The 22,454-nt window shown below is 35.6% G+C and overlaps 1 protein-coding gene across 8 annotated transcripts; it reads left to right on the top strand.

The window, feature by feature from the left end:
• Positions 1-16,214: 16,214 nt before the first annotated feature.
• Positions 16,215-22,454, top strand: LOC110813168 (serine/threonine-protein kinase BLUS1-like). 8 transcript variants are annotated; one of them, XM_022040202.2, is made up of 19 exons: positions 16,215-16,711; positions 16,944-17,159; positions 17,294-17,548; positions 17,900-18,024; positions 18,191-18,235; positions 18,442-18,523; positions 18,722-18,790; positions 18,869-19,039; positions 19,136-19,201; positions 19,753-19,821; positions 20,067-20,216; positions 20,296-20,375; positions 20,578-20,704; positions 20,909-21,028; positions 21,113-21,155; positions 21,273-21,295; positions 21,745-21,797; positions 21,883-21,934; positions 22,230-22,454. In XM_022040202.2, exons 2-19 carry the CDS (start codon positions 16,992-16,994, stop codon positions 22,272-22,274), a joined length of 1,743 nt encoding a protein of 580 aa, XP_021895894.1. In that variant the 5' UTR covers positions 16,215-16,711; positions 16,944-16,991; the 3' UTR covers positions 22,275-22,454. The 8 variants fall into 8 exon arrangements, with proteins under 8 accessions (XP_021895894.1, XP_021895893.1, XP_021895890.1 ...); XM_022040201.2 differs by having other exon boundaries at positions 16,216-16,711; positions 20,323-20,375; positions 21,273-21,322; XM_022040198.2 differs by having other exon boundaries at positions 16,217-16,711; positions 16,958-17,159; positions 21,273-21,322.

Here is a 22,454-nt window from a genome sequence, read left to right as displayed (position 1 = left end):
AACAAAATTAAACTATATATATATATATATTAAATAACTGAAATAATAAATTATTCAAATAAATCTATAAACTATTAAATTTATATTCATATGGTTATTCCATCATTATTAGTAAACTAATAAAAAAGTTTGATAATAAATAAGTTTAGACAATTAAATATATAGTGTCCCACGGATTTAACTCAATTAAATTGGTTACTAGTTTTATATTTCTAATTAGGTTGACATGTTTAATTTATTTATATATGATTATTTTTTTGCCAAAATCTTTTTTTTAATTAAATATAATTTTTAAGTAATTACACAAATATATTTTTATGAGATAAATTTAAAAGATAGTAAAGTAAGTAAAATCTAAGAATTATTTATCCATAACGGGAGACTTTATGTAACAACCAACATTTGTTTTTATTTTTTTTAAATATAGTTATTTATTTATTTATTTTATTTTAATTTAATAAAAAAAGGTAAAAATTTGTTAAGTATTAAATTAAAAATAATTTTAAAAAAAATGGGTGAAAATTTGAGTTTTGAGAGTATTTTTGAAAGAAAAATCAGAAACCGGAGGTCAAAATGTAATTTAAAAAAATTGCGCCACGTCAGATGCTCGGTCAGCAACCCTGACCAACCAAGACACGCCAAGTGACAGAGGCATTGACATGGGAGGCCACGCGGGGGGAACCACGCGGGCGATCCACGTACGCGCGATCGAACGGCTGAGATCCGTTCCCGCGCGTGCGGACGGTACAGATTGAATCGCGCATGGACGGCCCAGATTAAATCGCGATTAATGGTCCAGATTCACTTCTTATTTAATCGCGATCGGACGACTCAGATTAAAAATGATAGATGGCCCAGATCAAAAGTGGATGGATATAAATAACCTCATCCGCATCCAAACTCTAACCCTAGCCGCCAGAACCCATCGCCGGAAAAGACAACCCAGCCACCAGGGAGCCGGCCGTTGCCACTCACTGCCGCACCGGAACCTTTTCTGATCGCCAAAAAAGGTAAAACTTTCTCCTTTTGCACGAAATTCAATTTTAAACCCATCCATGGTCAAATTGGAGTGAAAGAACTGGCTAATTGGCCGAAAAACGCCGCTGAAGCCCGACGGCGCCACCGCGGAGAATTTCACAAACCGCCTCCGATGAAGCCCTTCCCGATTCTCGTTTCGTATAATTTTTCTACCATTGTGATCACCATTTTTCTCTTTACAGGTTGACCGAAGCAAAATACCGAACTGTAATGTGAGCCGGAGGAGCCGCCTCACCGGAGAGTCTCGCCGCAGGTGAGTTTCTATTTTTCGTGTTTTTTTGGCCCACCGTGGCGTTTTAGAGTGTGTGATCGCAGGAATCGATGTAAAATCGACCGAATTTGGCCAAAAACAGTCGATCCGAGGCGGACTGCCGCCGCAGGCGGCGGTGCTGTCACCGAAGCACGACAGAGCCATCGTGCTAAAATTTTGAAATTGGCCGAGTAGGCATTGGGACTGATATTTGGGTTTATTTGGGACATTTATAGGTACTGTAAGCGCGTTTCAATTCCCAAAGAAAAATTCAGGGAACCCAAAGACCGCCCATAGGTGCAATAACCATTTAGTTTTTTGGCATCAAATCAAGTAAGGACCCCTTACCCTATTTCCTATCATGGAATTGAAGTTTGAATAAATAATAATACGGTATTTTGTACAAATTAAATAGATGTGCATAATTAATTACAGATTGCTAATGGAGCCCGAACCGGACATTGTTCTCTGTTGATTTCTGTTGATTGATTTTGCAATCTAAAAGCATAATGGTTTTTGGTTTATCTATTTTATGGTTTAAATATATGTATTATTGCCTTACTTGACAACTGTTTAATTTTCGGATCTAAGATATGATTGCATTACCGGATGCATGTTTATTTGTTTATGTAATTATGTTTAATTTGGTGACGGAGACTAAGAAAAAATAGGAAATTGGTATGATCTAATAAACAGATAAGATGACAGTCTCACTAGATATTCTGGGAGATGGTGGATGGACCGGGTTCATAGGGAACCCTACCATGAACGTTGTCTCATACCGGACGGAGTGTGGAGACTTGGTCATTTGGCACTCATATCGGATGGGGTATGGGGACGGTCACTTCACCCTCATACCGAGCGTGGTATTGAGGTTTAAATGTCTTAACACTTATACCGGACGAGGTATGGGGACAGCTCGTAGTTAAGATTATTAAGGAAAAGGATTCACGTGTAGCTGGGACACCTCTGTGGATACCTATGGATACTAGTAGGTTGGTGAAATGAGAAACGGTTATGATTTAGTCTATTGTTAATAAATATGAATTTATGATATGTTCTATGTTGCTGATCGTGCGTGAAGTCATGATCTATATGATATTATTTCTTCTATAGTTTGTTTTCATAAATTCTCTAATGGTAAGTGAAGGGAAAATGGTTTTATTTTTAATAAATATATTGGTTTAAATTTAGTGCTCCATTAGTTGTTTTGATTTTCTACCAACCTTTACTTCTACGCCGGTGATATAGTGTGATGTTCTTATTGGGCTAGTGTACCTTATCCTTTATTTAACCATTTCAAATAAAGAGAACTTGGTTCCCGAGCCCGATCCGCAAGAAGATTACGAGTATATGCTATATACTTTATATTTTCTTTTACTTTTCTCATTTCTCGTGTTTCTTTCAGAGATTTTATTCCGGGATGGTTGTTTAGTACTTTTAAGTTATTGTGTAAAGGATGTAAACCTTAACCTTTTATTTCGCTTCCTCACTTAAATTATTATATATTTTCTTTTGAATTTCTGGGGTCGTTACACTTTATGCTAATATATTTTATCCTTTGTATCTTATCCACCTAACTTCTTCTTTTTAGTCTCGTTGTTTTTAAATTCATTTATTTGTATTTATTTATTTACATAAAATATGTGTAGACATTCTTCAATAAATTAACACAATATCTCTCCTTTTCAAATTCTTTCCTCCATTTCATGTAGTAGATTGCACTATCCTATATGATTGAACCATAATCCACACATTGCACTTTGCATGTGTTATATTACGCGATAGGTAATTATATGAGGATATGATGATTAGCATTTGAGCGAGAGCTCATTTTAGATAAATAACTTTGGAGAATTAGATGCATTTATGATGAGCAACCGTTTTATTTATATACAACATTTTATTTATATAAGAAAGTGTAACATAGCTAATGCAAATTAAGGCATAAAGGTATCAGATATAGAAATAAATTACGAGTGCATAATAAAAATTATATGCAGTAGAGTAAATAATTACAAATTATTTACTAAAATGCATGAGTTCTAAGTATATATATATATATATATATATATATATATATATATGACTAAGGTTAGAAGTGACAACAAAATACAAAATATCATAACACGAAAGGGCAACTTCTTTCACTACGCAATTGGACTCATCAGAGTGCGGAACAAGTCATGCACTCAAGTTTTGTAGATCCACAAGATCCTCATAGATTTTTAGAGGTAGGTCAGCGATTGGTTCTTCACTATCTTCCTCATCGAGAGGGGAAGAGATGAAAAGAGTGAGTTCTATATACTCAGTAAGGAAAATAATATATAAATAATATTGTAAGATTATAAAAGTGAATAATTATATCATTAATACTTACCATTAGAGCACGTCATGGTCATTTATTTCTTTATGAAAATAATTTTATTTATTAAAGAAAACATAAGATCCAGCATATCATAGTCACCTCCATTAAATTTATCCCGTCACGGTCATTTATTTCTTTATGAAAACATCATACTTAATAATAGAAAAAATTAATAAATCATGAAATACTCATATTTTTTTATCATGCTTCACGAAGTCGTTCTAACTTTCATCTCTGAGGGGATATACGGATTTTCGATTACCCATATGGAATAACTAGATAAGATATATAATGGCAATTTGCTCATGCACATTTTCGGTTTGCCAAACTATGGTACGATCTATGACTACGGTTGTACCAACCACAATGGTCTTATTAGATATTTTATATCCACGATAGTACTTAGCCAAAGGTGACATCTAACAAATATTCGCATCACCGTTCTCATCAGATGGTACACCGTCATTCACAGGGAGCGATTATCTTACGTCTTTTTAGACCAGATGGGGGAGTGAGAAACAGAAATCCCTCAGAGATAAAAAGTCTAACGAGACACTTGATGCATTATGCATGTTAATACATATACATATATTTTTCGGACCATTTCATACTCATTCCCCTTCTCTTTTTTTAATATATTTTTCAGATAATTATCACAAGATTCATGTAATTTAATTTACATGCAAATCATCAAATGTCTATAAAATCACATAACATGCTTGAAATCAAGCACAAATCACTTTATTAGAACTATTAAACATAAAACATGTAAAACACAAAACACAAACATCATAATTTTGATTTTTTAGAAATACTCCTTAAGATGTTTAAGGAAATACTAAATTCCTTACCGAAACTTTGAAATTTTCCTATACCTTTCTTCTTCTTCTCCTTTCATTCTCTCTTTATATCACTCCTTCTCTCTCTAAGCTCTTGGAGAATAGAATAATAAAATAGAAGTGATGATGAAAATGGAAGTGGTCCCTATTTATAGAAAATGGGGACCGTGGATTTACACCAAGTGGTGAAATCCAGTGAAGAGAGAGAAAGTTGAGTGACTTCACACGACATGATGACGATGCAAAAAACAGAGGAAAAATCCTCAACTAGCAGTGGCTCGCCACCCAAGGCGACAGTGACACATCGCCCAAGGTGACACACGGTGCCCAAGGGGCAGCGGTACACTGTTTGAGGTGGCAGTGCACCTCACCAAGTCGGCCACATGCAGGGGCTAGCTTGCGCACGTAGGTCTATCCATGCGGGACTACTGCACGGACGACGCGCACATAGGCTGCACGATGCCTGGCCCTGTCAACGCGCATGAACTGGCCTAACTGCGTGTGATGGGATGCACACGTAGACTGGCCTTGCACCTCGTGTGGATGGGATGTGCGCACGTCCTCCGCTGGCTACACGTGCACGCTTGTGCATAACATGTAGTGCCTGCGTGGGCGAGCCTTTCTCGCAAGCGTTTTCCAGGGGGATTTCGCCCCAATTTTCTATTTTCTCCTAAAAATTATTTTCTAATAAAAATGCAACAAAAATAAAATAAAATAAAATAAAATAAAATAATAATAAATAAAATAAAATAACAATAATAATAAATAAAATAAAATAATAAAATCTGAATAAATTAAAATTACAAATTTAAATTACAAAATATGATATAAACTACGAGATAAATTTAAATGAGTTCAAGTGGCCTTAATGCCCAAATAAATAGGGGTTTCTAGCTACAAATTTAGTACGATAGTGAGTGAGGTGTTAAATCTCTCCCACCTTAAAAAATTTAGTCCCCCAAATTTGTTTCGAATAAGTCTAGGAACTTTTCTCTCATCTCACTGTCCAACTTTCACATCACCTCTTTCGCAGAGTGGTGCTGCCATTACACCTTCACCATGGAAATCGTCTTGTTGCATAAAACTTTTTCGATCCAACTAAAAATTTTTGCAGGGAGTTCTTCATATATCATATCGGCTTGTACTTGTATCTCATCGTGATGAATGACTTGAGAAAGATCAGGGTGATACCTTTTGAGTAGTAAGAGGTGGAAAACATCATATAGACCCGCAAACTCTTAAGGTAGAGTAAGGTGGTACACTATGGGTCCAATACGCCCTACAATTTGAAAAAGTCCCACATAACGGGGGCTCAACTTTTCTCTTTTTCTGAATCGTGTTTTTTCCTTGTAGGAGAAAATCTTAAAGAAGACTTGTTCTCCAATGGTGAATTTCAGAGGTCTTCTATGATTATTAGCAAAACTCTTTTGGTGACTTTGGGCGATAGCTAAGTTCCATTAGATGATCGCAACCTTCTCAATAGTCTCCTAGATGAAGTTTGGTCCCAAATGACCTGGTTTCCAACTTTGTTCCAACAAGTGGGAGAACATGAGGGCCTACCGTACAGGGCTTCATACGGAGGCATGTCGATGCTGGAATGATAACTATTATTATAAGCAAATTCACACAAGAGAATATACTCATACTAGTTATCGTCAAAGTCAAGAACGCAAGTATGCAACATGTCTTCAAATGTCTGGATAGTGTGTTTAGACTGATCATTAATTTGGGGATGATAAGTAGTGCTGAACTGCAATCCAGACCGAAATGTTTCTTGAAAGCCGTCCCAAAAGTGGGAGGTGAATCGAGGGTCTTGATTGGATACAATGGATGAGAGAACACCATAGAGTCGAACAATTTTGTCGATATAAAGGCGGACTAATCTACTAGTGGAGTTAATGGTCTTGATGGGTAAGAAATGGATGGTTTTAATTAGTCTGTCAATGATGACTCAAATAGCATTACGATCAAAACATATCATGGGTATGCCGGTGACAAAATTCATGGTTACATGCTCCTACTTCCCTTCCAAAATTGGAAGGTTTTTTAATAAACCATCGGGTCTTTAGTGTTCTGCCTTAATTCGTTGACAAGTAAGGCATCGGGAGACGTAGTCAACAATGTCCTTTATGTCTTGCCACTAGTATTGATGCTTTAGGCATCGGTACATCTTAGTACTTCCGGGATGAATGGATAGTTTGAAGGCATGTGCAGCTTTGAGAACATTCGTCCTGATAGTGATAAAGACCCAAACTTAGTCCTGAAATCTACATAACTCATCATTTGAGAGGCTAAAATTAGGAAACTCATCAAAAGAGAACTTACTTAAATTTTTGGTGATTTCTTAGTCTGTAAACTGAGCTTTCAAATCCTCATAAAAAGATCAGACAAACCTCATATCTGAGCGAGATAGGCATCATTCCCGTAATGGTTGAGGTAGAGTGCTTATATAGTATCTACTAACTTCCAACTGGAGACCATGGTTTTGGTAAACACTGCAAACTCCTTTTGGTTCAATGCATCAACGACTAAATTCCCTTTATTGGGATGGTAGATGATTTTGCAGTCGTAGTCCTTCAGGATGTCCATCAAACATCTCTATCTCATGTTTAACTCCATCTACGATAAAATATACTTTAAACTTTTGTGGTCAGTATGAATTTTAAAGTTCTGACCAACTAAATAATGACACCATATCTTCAAGGCAAAGATAATAGCCGCTAGCTCTAGGTCGTAAGTAGGTTAGTTTCGCTTATGGAATTTCAATTGTCTAGATCCATAAGCGACCACTCTATAATGATGCATCAAAACACATCCCAAACTAATATGAGATGCATTATTATAGACCTAAAATCTTCTAGCTTTGTCGAAGAGGATCAACACTAGAGTAAATGTAAGACGATGCTTTAATTCTATAAAGTTTTCACCACATTCGTAATCACAGACAAAAGGTATACCCTTTCGAATGAGTCAAGTCAACAGAGCAGCAATCTTAAAAAATTCATCAATGAATCGTTGGTAATAACCTATCAAGCCATAGAAACTACGTACCTCAACTATATTAATGGGTGGGTTCTAGTTGATCACTGTTTCAACCTTGGCCAGTTCCACGGAAACTCCTTCACTTGATATCACATGACTAAAAAAAGAAACTTGAGCCAACCAGAAAGATCATTTGCTAAGTTTAGCAAATAACTGGTTCTAATAAAGTGTCCTCAGCACTTCAGACAGGTAGACTGCATGTTTCTCTAGCCTCTTAGAGTATACTAGGATGTTATCAATGAATATGATGATGTACTGATCTAGTGTATGCCAGAAAAACCTTGTTCATGAGATCTATGAAGGTAGCAGGGGCATTAGTTAATCCGAATGACATCACATTGAACTCGTATAGGTCTTATCTATATTGATAAGCGGTATTCGAAATATCTTCTTCTTTGACTCTCAATTGGTAGTATCTTGATCTAAGGTCGATCTTGGAGAAGACCGTGGCTCATTGCAATTAGTCGAAAATATCATCGATTCGAGGTAGAGAATACTTGTTCTTTATTGTTACTCGATTGAGTTCTCAGTAGTCTATGCATAATCTGAGGGGTCATCCTTATTTTTCATAAATAACATCGGAGCGCCCCAAGGAGAGTGACTAGCACGAATAAACTTCTGGCCAAAAAGCTTGGAAAGCTGGTTTTTCAATTCTATGAGCTCAGCACGACTCACGTGATAGACGGGCTTCGAAATTGGTTGGATTGCAGGAAGCAGTTCAATAAAAAACTCTTATCTCTTGTGGGGGAGATAGACCAGGTAATTCGACTGAAAAAATTTCTGGAAAGTTGCAAACAATGTGAATGGAATACACAGCAGGCTCAGCATCCATATTCCTATTTATTCAATTGTTAGAGAAAAAAATAGATTTTGTTTCTTTTTCAGAATTCGCAAAAATTACAACTTTACTTTCACAATCAATAATTGCCCTATATTTTTCTCACTAATATATTCTTAAAATAACGTCAAACCCTGAGAAATATAAGAGTATTAGGCCTATAAATATTTCTATTTATGAAGTTTTTATCTTACAATTTTTATACACATAGTGAGCTTTTAATAATCACCTAGATGGAGTGTCTACAGCTAATATTTCTTTTAAAGGTTCAGGCCTAATATCTAATTTACAAGCACATGCACAAGAGATAAAAGAGTAGTTAGCACTTGTATTGATCAATACTCTAGCATAAGTATCATAAATAGAAAGCATACCCTGGATAAGGACATGAGTGGGGAGGGCACCAGGTTCATCTAGGTGGTACACACGACCCTGGGCTACAGGTCTGGTCACGCCCTTTAACTACTAAGGGCAGTCCTTTATAAGATGCTGGGTGCTTATGTACTGATAGTAGTCATGATTGATACGCCGACAAAGTAATTCACTTTGCGAGCAACCACAATGCTGATATGGTTGGGAAGGTCAGATAGACTGTCTAGTAGGTGGAGATAGAACAGGGGAAAGAGTAATTCAGGTTCATTTATCAGGGTGGCTATTTACCAGGTCGGGCAATCTTCTTCTGGAATGTTGGGTTTGTTATTACTGAGTACAGACTTAGGCAATGCGTCGGTGTCTAGCCAAGATGATGTCTTTTGCCAACTAAGCATGTTCTAGCACATCGACATACGAGCTGAGTCTTAATATTCAATCTGATCATAGATATCGGCATAAAAATCTTTCAGAAACTTTTTAACTTTACGACTTTTGGGGGTAATCATCAGATGAATAAATCTAGACAGTTGGACAAATTAGACTGCATATTGGGCAACTGTCAGATTTCCTTGGCAGAGGTCCTAAAATTCCTCCTCATTTTTCTCTCAAACATAGGCTAGAAAAAAATTATCAAAGAACACATCCATGAAAACTTCCCAGGTGATACGGGTAGGCATGAATTCTTTATTAAGCCGCCACTAGTGTTCTCTTCATCGGTCAGCATAAAGACTGCTAGGGAGAGTTTTTGTTTCTCGGTTATGTCTAGGACAGAGAAAATCTTCTCTATCTGCAAGATCCAAGCTTCGGGTACTAAGGGGTCAAGACCACCTTCAAAGTGTGGTGGGTTAAGCTTCATAAACTCCACTATATTGTGAGAGATAGACTTTTCGGTTATTCGGTATCTCAAGGTAGGGTGTTGACAAGGGTTGGTTTGGTTCTATCCTATGGCTACGGTCAATCATTAGATAACTCGAAAGAGTTCGGTAAACTCGGCCCTAGTTGGATAATCCTAGGTCTCAGGTCATTCGGTACGTTATACAAAAGGTCTCCCTCGCATCATTCCTACAAAAAAAATGAAGACACGAGTTGGTGGTCTAGTTTTGAAAATGGTGACTTATTTTTCTAGATATCCTAAGGGTCTTTCTATCTATAGGCTCAATTGTAAGAGATTTGGTTCGCATAATTGCTCTGATACCATTTGTGGCATCTCCAATACAAATTAAGGCATAAGGGTGTCAAATACAGAAATAAATTATGAGTGCATGATAAAAATTATATGTAGCGGAGCAAATCATTACAAATCTCTTAGCAAAATATATGAGTTCCAATTATACATATATATAATTGAGGTCAGAAGTGGCAATAAAATACAAAATATCAAACTATAAAAGGATCATTTCTTTCATTATGCGATTGAACTTATCAGAGTGTGGGACAAGTCATGCACTCAAGGTTTGTGGATCTACGAGATTCTCATAGACTTCTAGGGGTAGGTTAGCGATCAGTTCCTCACTATCTTCCTCAGGAGGGGTATGGAAAAGGTGAGTTCTATATATTCAATAAGAAAAATAATATTTAAATAAAATTGTACGATTTTAAAAATGAATAATTATATCATTAATACTTACTATCATGGTACGTCAGGGTCCTTTATTTCTTTATGAAAATAATTTTATTTATTAAAGAAAACATTAAATCTAGCATATCATAGTTACTACAATCAAATTAAACATCATACTTAACGAGACACTTGATGCATATCTCGTTAAAGGATACGCATCATCTACAAGGAGCAGTTCTCTCACGTCCTTCCAGATCAGATGGGAGAGGGAGAAACAGAAACCCCTTAGAGATAAAAATTTTAATGAGATACTTGATGCATTATGCATGTCAATACATATACATATAATTTTTGAACTATTTCAAGCTCATTTTCCTTCTTTTTTTAAAAAATATTTTTCAGACAATCATCACCAGATTCATGTTATTTAATTTACGTGCAAATCATCAAATGCCTATAAAATCACATAACATGCTTAAAATCAAGAATAAATCACTTTACTGGAACTATTAAACATAAAACATACAAAATACAAAACACAAACTGTAATATCCAAACCTGAAAAATTGGCTCGGGATAAATTTTGTTAATTTAGAAATGTATAAAAAAAATACATTCTATAAACTAATTTAATGTAATTTTTGTTATATTTGAAAAAAAATAAATTAGAGATGAGATTGAAAATAATTTTGGTAAAAATTGGTAGAAATTTAGTTTATGGGGGTGTTTTTAAAAAATAAATTAAAACCGGGAGGTCAAAGTAAATAAGAAAAATTTGACCATGTAGAACCGCTCAATCAGTAGTCTCGATGAATCGGAGCGTGCCACGTGACAAGATACGCTGACTCAGTACCATGTGGGAGGCCACGCTGGTGATCCGCGTGCTCCATGATCGACCGATCCAGGAGCAATCCTGCGCATGTGGACGGTCTGAATCCGTTTTCTCCTTAGGCACAATCGGACAGTTGAGATCAAACGCAATGAACGATTCAGATTTATTTCTTCCTTAGGTGCGATCGAACGGTCGAGATCAAATGTGATGAATAACCCATATTAGTGCGAGATGAGTATAAATATTTTGTATCACACTAAACCTGAACCCTAGTTGCCAGCCCCCCGTTTGAGAAGAAGAACCAAACGCTAGAGAAAGGAGCCGACCGCCAACCGCCGCCTTACTGAAACTACCTCCGACTGCCAAAAAAAGTAAAAATTCTCCTACCCACTCAGAATTTGATTTCGAGCACCCTTGTGGCCATATCGGAGCAAAACGAACGGCGGGTGAGCTAGAAACCGCAGGCAAAGTCCGGCAGAATCGCCGTGGGCAAAACCTGCAACCTCCTCTGATGAGTCCTTTCCCGTTTTTCTTTCGTGTGATGTTTCTACCGTTCTGTTTTTTACAAGTTTACTGAAAAAAAAAATCCCAGCTACGAAGGTGAGCCGGCAGAGCCACCGCACCCGAAAATTTTACCACTGGTAAGTTTTTATTTTCTAATTTTTTTGGTCAACTGAAGCCCCCTAACGTATTTTTTCACAGGGATATATATAAAGTCGGTCGAAACTGGTCAAAACTAACCGAAAACGGCTAGGCTGAAGCAAATCGCCACCGCAGGCGGTGGTGCCATCGCATCGCCGTGCTGGAATCTTAAAATTTGCCAGAAAAGATTTTTAACACCGATTTTGGATTTTTGGGGTATTTTTAAGTACGTAAAACGTGTTTAATCTCCGCAAAAAAATTTAAAAAATTCAGAAACTGCCAGTAGATGCAGTAAAAAGTTCGGTATTTTGAACACTGATTTGGGTAAGAATCTCTCACCCTATACCCTGTTATGGAATAGAAGTTTAATAATCAATAATATGGTATTTTCTGAAATTTAAAAAATTTTAAGAATAATTACAGGTCACTAATGGAGGTAGAACTGGTTAGTTATTTATTTGTCTCGTTTAACTGAGTACTTAATTTTACAATTTGAAATACATGATAATATATTGGAATGATTCAATAATTCAGTTGTGCTTCCTTGATGCATATATAGTTTGTCTTGCGTGATTTACGGTTGATTTGTGAAATATGAAATTAATATGCAAATGAAAAATTATTTGATTATGTGAATTAATAAATGTTTGTCTTACTGGATATCCTGGGTGATGGTGGACGGAACGGGTACATAGATAATCCTACCGTGAACGTTACCTCATACCGGATGAGATATCGAGAAATGGTATTTTTGGCGCTCATACAGGATAAGGTATGAGAACGGCCCAATTCCCCCTCATACCGGACGGGGTATCGATAGATGATATTTTTGGCGCTCATATCGGATGGAGTATGGGCACAGCTAGTTAATTGACAAGTTTAGATATTATGTTCACGCATAGTGGGATATCCTTACGAACCCCTAAGAATACCAGTAAGTAGATAAAAAGAGAAACATGTTGTTCTTACTCACTTGAATATGAGATCATAATATTATTAGAGTATCGTCTCTATAGGTCGATTTTAAAAATCTTACAACGATAAGTATGCAATAAATGATTTTTCTTATGGTAAATGAATTTACTTAAATTAAGAGCTCTATTAGTTATTTTTATGATTGTTTATGTATTGGTGAGTAGTGTGATATTTTTATTGGACTAGTGTAACTCACCTTCTCCCTTATTAACCATTTCTGATCAAGAAGATCAAAATCCAGATCCTGATTAGTAGGAGGGCTGTGAGTAGGTGTCCCCCCGGATCTTATCAAGAGGTAGTGGAGGTTAACCTCCCTACAACATTTATTTACTATTTTCATACGTTACTACGTTTTTTTTTATGAACTTCTGTAAAATAGATATTTCTGTATCCCTATTGGGTACGCTAATTTATGTGTAAGGAATGTAAATCCTGACGTTATTATATGCTTCCGTATTTAAATTATGAATTTTTTTATCTAGGTTCCGGATCTTTACATAAACTCCATAATTTTTTATTTTTTAGAATACTCTTTAAGATGTTTAAGAAAATAGTAAATTTCTTACTAAAACCTTGAAGTTTTCTTATATATTTCTTCTTCATCTCCTCTCTTTCTCTCTTTAGATCACTCCCTCTCTCTTTAAGCTCTTAGAGGATAGAAGAATGAAATAGAAGTGATGAGGAAAATAGAAAAAATGAGTCCCTATTTATAGAAAATAGGAACTGTTGGATTTGGGCCAAGTGAGGAAATTCGATGAGGAAAGAAAAAGTTGAGTGGAAGATGAGTGATTTGATGCGACACAACGATGACACAAAAAATGGAGAAAGAATCCTTAGCCAGTGGCAACAGCACACCCCCCAAAGTGGTGCACGACGCCCAAGGGGCGGCAGTACACTACTCGAGGTAGCAGTGCACCTCACTTGGCCGGTCGAGCACTGCAATCCTAGCTTGCACTCGTTGGCCTATTCTACCGTTCGTAGGGCCTATAGAGCGCAGGCCCATGCACGTAGGCCTATTCGCGCAGGCTTATTGCATGGACGGCGCACGCATAGGTCGCACGATGCCTGACCCTATCCACGCGCGATGTGACGTGTGCGCGGACTGTCCTGTCTATGCACGATGGAATGCGCGTGCAGATCGGCCCTGCACCCCACACGGATGGAACATGCGTACAGTGCGCACGTCTTTCGTTGGTTGTGCACGCACGCACACACACAACGTGCGGTGCTCGCGTGGGTGAGCCTTTCTTATGGGCGTTTTCCCGCAGGATTTCGCCTTATTTTTTCATTTTTCTCCTGAAAATTATTATTATTTTGATAAAAATAGAATAAAAATAAAATATAATAATAATAATAATAAATAAAATAAAATAATAAAATTTGAATAAATTAAAATTATGAAATATAATATAAACTACAAGATAAATTTAAATGAGTTTAGGTGACTTAAAGCTCGAATAAATAGGGATTTGCAAATACAAATTTAATGCGGTGGTGAGTGGGGTGTTATAAAAAAATTTTAATTAAAGAATGGTTTGATCCATGGTGTAGTAAAATATAAACTCTTAAATTAAGAAAATAATTTTACCAATCAAATATTACATTTATATTTGAAATATCATAATACACTTAAAATATCATATATAAAGTTTCATCACAAAATATTGTTTATATCGTAATCAAGAAGAAAAATATTACAAAGAAAGAATGTGAATAATAAGGAAATAATGATTTGAATTAAGTATAAGATTTCATAAATAGTTTATAGGAATAAAGTAAAATATAATAAAAAAGATTAAGATAATTTTTTTTGATGTTTTGTTGTGTATTTATTTATTATATTTTAATAGATATTTTTTTAGATTATAGAATAAAAAAACTCTGAAGAATTAATAAGACACTAATTTGTTAATCATGAATCGAGGAGGAGAGAGTGCGTGTGTAGTTGAAGTTCAACATGTATAGTGAACTTGCACATGGATAATTATTTAAAACTTAATTCAAACGTAAATAGGTATTTGTGAACGTGTGGGTCATATAACAAACATAATTGCTATAGTCAATGTGAGATTGTGTGTCATATCCACATGATAGGATGATCCTTTTCGTCTCTCCTCGATTTTTTTAAATGCTACTCTTTTATTTTCTCATATTTTTTAAATATATATAAAAATGTTCATGATATATTTGAACTTTCAACCTCAAAATGAGGTGAGGAACTACTAAATAACTCCATTAGAGTTGATTTATTTCCTTCTATTTTGTCCAAGATAATTTATTACATTAAAAATACAAAAATCACTTAATCTACATTTTATCAAGGTACGTCGAAGATTGTGAAAATACTTCCTCTTTCTTTTTATTATTGTACAAAATTATATAAAGGTTCCTATAAATATACCATGATAAAAGTAATTGAGTATTGAGACATTTCAATAAATGACAAAATTTAGGTATCCTTGTCCTACTTAGAAACTAAAATGATTTATTCTCTTTCACTATACCCAATCTGTAAACTTGAACCCAAGAACATAAAATTGCTTCTTTAGGTACCATGAGCAATATGCTAAGAAATATGGTGTGCACAAAATTTATTACCTTACCTATTCTACCAAGCCAAAAAAAAAAAAAGAAGAAAAACATTTAGTTGCTCCTTTTTTTCTTTTGTAATCTAAAAATCAAAATAATCCGAAAATATTTAAACATTCATTACTTAATAGGATACCACTTAGCAAAAATAAGTCGTGCAAAATAATTATAGAAAATATATCAGAATTATACTTAAATACTAATGATAACCGTATTTTCAAAATCAGTCCTAAAAAGAAATGTGCTATGTAATTTATAGTAAGAATTGCACAACATATACTTCACAGTTCAAATTTTATTTTTTTATTTATATTTAGTATTTGATAAAGATTAATTGTCGAAAATATATTGAAATCTTTTAACATTTCCAATTAAATATTAAAATTATTAAATAAATTAATCAAATAAGAAAACTTAATATTATCTAAACATTTAGAATAAACATAATGAGTATAGTCTAGTCTATTTCTAGTATGTATTAAAATATTAAGATTATATTTGCCTTTTAAGAATCTATAATTACTTTAACTAGGATGGAATTAGATGTAAAATAAGAAAAAATTGATGTTACATGAAAACTTAAACATAACTAATAATGCATTGTATGAGTTCCCCTTAAAATTCTATATCAGCTTAATTTTAATATTTTTCTAATATAATTATATCCAGATTTAAATTTCCTCTACCTATTTTTTTTCGTCTTCTCTCTTTCTCAAATGAGACACAAGAAAATTAAATTAATATTAAAATAGAATTAAAATAAATTATGGATTTTTAATTTGATTTGGTAAAAAAAAAAAACCACTCCGATTCCAGTGACCTCTAAAAAAACGGAAGCGGTTGCCTTGGATCTTTTATTCGGGTGGCAATCTCGTAAATAAATACAACACAGAATCCAATTGTTTCGTTTCATCGCTCGTCAGTTTTGCCCGCCAAGTGCCCCAGACTCCGTCCGTATTCACAGACTCATCAACTGACACGTCGAGCATGATCCCTAACAACGCTTGAAAAATTCATTGTATCTCCGATAACTTAAGTTCCGGCCGTGGAAATTCAAATATCAAATTCGGAAATTTTTGTTAAAGAATTTTTGCAAACAAGGAACGACGTAAAATACACCAAAATTTGATTAGCTTTTGGAAGAGCGTATCGGGGAGAGAAGAACAACAGAGTCGAAGCAGAGAGAGGACGAGAGATTATCGGGGCATCATCCATGGTGGAGTAATCAAGGCTCGTTATTGGATTTATCACCATATCGTTATTGGATTTATCACCTGTAGATTCTCTTTCTCACGCTTCCACCTCCCATCGGGTCCTCGACGACTCTTGTTCGTTGTTGTCGCCTTCCTTCTTCTCTCTCGTTAGGTTCGCCTTTATTTCTTTTCTGCAGAAATAATCTGCTATGTTTGTTTCTAATTTTCGTTGTAATGCGAGTTGCAACTGTCCTAATAACTATGAAATCTTGTTGTAATATCTCAAAATTGGAAACAGTGCGCCGTGTAACATGAAGGGACCCAGCCGTATGGTTGATATCTCATTTTAGATTTATGCGTGTTCCATGGCTTAGTTTTGCGTTGGATGATATTGAATGTTTCAGTTTATTGAAGGAAGGAGGATTATTGATGAGGTAAGATAGGGAGAGACAATGGCGAATTCATCGACAAAGAGGTTTCCAGTCGATCCGAAGGACTACGAATTGTACGAAGAAGTTGGTGAAGGTGTCAGTGCCACCGTATACAGAGCACTCTGCATTCCGCTCAACGAAGTTGTGGCTATCAAGGTCTTAGATCTCGAGAGATGCAGAAACGACTTGGTAGCCTTATCTCACTCCCGTCAATAAACCTCTTGTTCCATATTCTTGTTTTGGTTGTTTAGCACCTCTCCGTGGAGCTCACGTATTCGATATTGATGCTTACATTTTCTCCCCTTTCGATGTGGTTTTGGCAGGAAAGTATACGCCGAGAAGTTCAGCTGATGACCTTAATTGACAATCCAAATTTACTGAAGGCTCACTGTTCATTCATGGCAGGTAGCAGCCTCTGGATTGTGATGCCTTACATGGCTGGTGGGTCTTGTCTTCACATAATGAGATCTGCTCATCCAGAAGGTTTTGAACAGCCTGTTATAGCTACATTGTTGCGGGAAGTACTCAAAGCTCTTGTTTACCTTCATGCCCATGGAAACATTCATAGAGATGTTAAGGTGCCTCAGTCTGTTCATTACTTTTGATTTTTATGTTTCTTAATCCCTTTTGGCAGCTCTCCATGCCCAGACTGGACTTTTCAAGATTGTGCCATATGTTATCCTAACCACTTGCTTTAAGTTGTAACTCTATATTCCTTTTTCTATACAGAAAACTGCCTTTTAGAAGTAACTGAATAATGTCTTCACTATCCAATAAGGATACTGTTACAAATTTATCTCTTATTTGTTGTAGTAACAATAATCACGGGAAGCTGCATGTTCACCTGGGTGCTGGTTGATTCACACATTTTATTTAGAATGCATTTGTGCTGGAATTTTCAACTCTCTGTAATTCTACTTGTCTTCCAGGCTGGAAACATACTAGTTGATTCAAAAGGTGCAGTTAAATTAGGAGACTTTGGAGTTTCAGCATGCATGTTTGATAATGGAGATAGACTGCGTGCAAGAAATACATTTGCCGGAACTCCATGCTGGTACTTACTTCACCTTACCATTGAATTTTTCATGTCTCTTTCTGATCTGTTGTATCTTCTCTTTGTCTCTGATTTAAAGCTTAGTTGTTTTATCTTTCTCTCTCTCCCTCTCTCTATGCGAACAAAGCCTTTTTGCTTTTAATTTATTGTTTCCTGGTTTGAACAGGATGGCTCCTGAAGTTATGCAGCAACTAAATGGATATGACTTCAAGTGAGTTTGTTCGCACTAGATTCTGCTTTTCTGGGTGGGGGTGTGTCTACTTGTTTTTCTTTTTGTGAATTAGTTAGTGGGTGAAGCTGAAGGACTGAGTATTTGCAAATTGTATCATATGGTCAAGTCAGCTTTTTTTCGTATTTACTCAAATCAGCAAGGTTAATTCTGTAAATGCCTATCCTAACTTTTGTTCTCTGCAACAGAGCAGACATCTGGTCATTTGGCATAACTGCTCTAGAGCTAGCTCATGGTCATGCTCCATTTTCCAAGTATCCACCAATGAAGGTGTGTTTTCTTTGTGCAATGAGACCTCATAGGATATAGATTTAATTGTTTGTCTTACGCCACCCATCATCCTGCCTGGTTCTGTATCTGTTTGTTATCTATTCAAGCCCATCTATGCTACTTACATCAGATTGGTGTTTTTCTTGGAAATTTGTTTTAATTGCTGTCTTTCAGTGATTCTTTTCTCTCTGATTTCAGGTACTATTAATGACATTGCAAAATGCACCACCAGGTCTTGACTATGAAAGAGACAAGAAATTCTCAAAGGTCTGTGCTATTTGATTAATATGTTTAAGGCAAGAGCAATCTATATCTATTCTTCTTATCGTGATTCGTTCTTTGTAGTCATTTAAAGAAATAGTGGCTGCTTGCTTAGTGAAGGATCCAAAGAAGCGTCCTACATCAGCAAAGCTTTTGAAACATTCATTCTTTAAGCATGCACGGTCAAGTGAATTTTTGGCTCGCAAAATGCTTGGTGACCTTTGTCCACTTGGTGACCGTTTTAGGATGCTGAAGGTCTTTCCTTTTGTTTCAGTTTTCGAGCTTTCACAACCTTTATATTAGCTGGTATCCTTTAGAAAATGTGAACCCTGATTTACTTCCTTTCCTCAGGAAAAAGAGGCTGACTTGCTTCTCCAAAATAAAGGTATAACTGGAGACAAAGAGCACTTGTCACAGGTAAAAAAGAAATAGCAGTTCTCTTTCCACTAATAAGGTTATCAAAGTAGGAAACTTCACTCCATTTTATATGGCAGACAGTTTGGTATGAAATTATCTGCCTTGGCACTAAAAGCTTACCAAGATTTTCAAAGTGGTGATATGTCTTGAATAAGATTCTGTAATATTACGGCATTCTCAAAGTTGGCTTGCCTTTTATGATGGCAGTATTACATTGGAAAGAACAGTATCCATCCATCCTAAGTTCCAGTTGAGGCTATTTCCTCTTTGCATTAGTTAGCTTGCCTTGGTGTTCTTTGTTTTGACCTAGGTGTTGTGTAGGAATTGGTTATGAGTCGTGAAATCATGCTTACTTTATGATTCCAGACTGTCATAACCGGTTCTGTCATTGTGATCATCACTGTCATTGTAATCATTATTATATATGTCAGTATAAAAAATTCATCATTGTATACGTAATTTCTCTTTATTCTGTTTCTAAAATCTGCTGTTAGGGAGAATGCTACAATTATATTAACTGAGATGGAATTGAATATCCTGTCACTTTGCAGCAAGAGTATATGCGAGGAATCAGTGCATGGAATTTTGATCTTGATGAAATGAGGAAGCAGGCTGCCCTTGTAAGTAGCCTTGCATCTATCTTAATTCTATATATATGCTGTTCCTTCCTGTCCATATGTGGATGTGGTGTTAGCATGAAAAGATTGAAAGGCTATGTGGTGTTTGACTTGTAAATAAACTCAGTGATATTCATTACAATAATTTGCTTAATCTTTAAATTCTGGATGATAATATTTCCAATTCAGAAGTTTAATTTGTAGATTAACTCAGTGACATCGATTACAATAATCTGCTTTATCTTTAGATTCAGGATGATGATATTTCCAATGTAGAAGATCAAGATTTGAATGGAAAGGCTACATATGGGTCGGCCAATCTAAATGTTTCATCTGAGCATCTATTGATGGAAAGGTCTTCTAGTTTCAAAGCTCTGAAGTCTGTATCTTCTCAGGAGGTATGCATACCACGCCGGTACTTTAGTATTTCCAGTTCCTACATGCTTCCTGTTTGATGTCTAACTTTAACTGTTACAGGATGTCACTAATGGGCCTAATAATCAGTTTCAGGAATGCTTACCAGCTCCAAATGCTATCCATTTTCTTCAAGCTCTTGAGTATGGATAGGCTGTGCCTTTGTTTTTGGTTGTTAGACTAAAAATATAAGATACTGTCTACTGTTATTCTTTGGCTTTTTGTGCATCAGTATTTGTGGTCGTTTTGGTAGCATACATATTATGTGCATTGACTATCAACTAGCCCCCACACCTAATTTTCTTCAATTTCTTTTTTTTAATTTATGCATTCAATCATTTCCAGCAGAGATCAAGTTGATGTTCGTTTTGATGATATCGGTGATCAGAAAGTTCCTAGCAGCTTAAATTCTGAAGAACCAGTGGACTTTTTCTCAATTGATGGAAGCCCAGGAAGAAATAGAGTCAACTCGGTTAGCAACCTGCAGTTCATTCTGGATAGATTCAGATTTCTATATTCTGTCCAGAAGTTGGATTTTATCTGTAATTCACTATATTAAGTGATCGCTTGTCTTATTTATAGAAAAAGGGTTTGAGATTGCTAAATGTATGAAGAACTTGTCTTCTATGTTGTTGTCATGGTTTCTTGACTGTGGTTTATGATGTTTTCCCTCCAGGATACTTCAAATGCTTTAGTCAACCAACCTTCAGGACAACCCGTAAATTCAGTATCTAGTGCATGTGCCTCACTCCTTCCTTCATTGCAGTCTCTTGTGCAGCAAACTGCAATGCAGAATGTGTTAATCCACACCTTTTTTTTTTCTTTTTCTGCTGAATAGTTTAGGCACTGAAAAGTTAATCATTCTTTGTCACTCTGGCAGGAACAACTGACAAGATTGATTAGATATGTAGATCAAGCCACTGGTATACATTCCTGAGTAATTGATTTTCTTTTATTTGCACCAATAGTTTCTGTTTCTATTATAATTAGTTATCTTTTGCTAATACCGTCTTGTTTTTCTTCCATTTTTGTGAGAGAAGGTGGTCATAACGATTTTACAAAGGTAGGTGCGGATGCTGAACGCTTACAGGTATAGATGCAGACAGTAAGATATTTGCCTTTTCTTTTAAGATGATAGTTAACTGCCTTCTCAACCTGACTGCAAATTGTTTACACTGTGGACAAAAAAAAAAGAGAAGTTTAGTTGGCTTCAAATTATGGGTGTTGAATAATTAATTACCCCAAAATTTTAGCAAATATAGCATAATTTATTCCCCTATGACCAAGGGAAAGAGCAGAGAGAATGAATCAGACTTATGAGCTTTGACCACTTATCACAAAAAGTAAAATTAATGGAAAGAACCTTAAATTAATTGCTTCAAGAATGAAAAGATGATGGATCGAGGGCAAATCTGCATTAAGGTTTCTGAGCCTCTTGTAAAATATTTGTCCTATTACATATGGTGCTTAATGTAACAAATAAATACTTATTAGACGTCAAATAAGCTGCAGGTATATTTGAGGGAGAGAGATTTACAAGCACAGTTGATCTATTTGCAACAAAGGTAAGAGAGAGAACCTGTCCTTAGGCAATATGCATGATCTGTTTGATATATCTTGCTTATAGTTGTTATGTGTGTTGCACTTCAGTGTGGGGAAACTTACAGACGAGTTGCAGAGGCAGAAGACAGCAAACGCTCAGGTAGAACTATTGTTTGAGGGAAAATGGTTTCGTAGATGAGGAATTGTTAGATGCATATTTGGATTGCTAGTAAAATCATACTTAAATTTATGTGTTTGAAACAATTAAATCTTACAGAAGGATAAAGAACTCATTTGCAAGTACAATTACTAGTCAGATTTTAGATATAAAAATATTAATTTATTAATGAGTCCATTTCTTTCAAACATGGTAAGGAAGAGATAAAATGTTTGAAAGTTGTGGTTTTGAACCTCTGGATCGAAAATTTAATAAGGTATGTGCTCACGTTTTACAGCTTAAGAGACAGTTCGGTGCTTTGTCGAGGCTTAAGAGTCCGTAGGCTATTTAAGTTCCTTACGAGGTAAATTGTTTTTCTACCTTCAATGATGCAAGCGGTCTTTAAACTGCAAATTGAGATACCATATTTCTCGGAATTAACTTTTTTTATTTGCACTGTGGAATTCACCATTTGATATGTATCTAACACATTCTGATTATGCATTAAGAGGGTTTATGTTAA

This window comes from Carica papaya, chromosome 8, assembly GCF_054855325.1.
Source record: "Carica papaya isolate Zhongbai chromosome 8, ASM5485532v1, whole genome shotgun sequence".
NCBI classification, from domain to species: domain Eukaryota; kingdom Viridiplantae; phylum Streptophyta; class Magnoliopsida; order Brassicales; family Caricaceae; genus Carica; species Carica papaya.
The sequence above is the reverse complement of the archived record's forward strand: the minus strand, read 5'-3'. Positions and strand labels throughout refer to the sequence as shown.

What these genes read in the sequence shown, in the direction of transcription:
- LOC110813168 (XM_022040198.2), top strand. Translation starts at nt 16,992, where the DNA reads ATGGCGAATTCATCGACAAAGAGGTTTCCAGTCGATCCGAAGGACTAC. An exon ending in TGAGGAAGCAGGCTGCCCTT is followed by an intron (nt 19,822 to 20,066) that starts GTAAGTAGCCTT and finishes CTTTATCTTTAG; the next exon opens with ATTCAGGATGATGATATTTC. An exon ending in CGGATGCTGAACGCTTACAG is followed by an intron (nt 21,323 to 21,744) that starts GTATAGATGCAG and finishes AATAAGCTGCAG; the next exon opens with GTATATTTGAGGGAGAGAGA.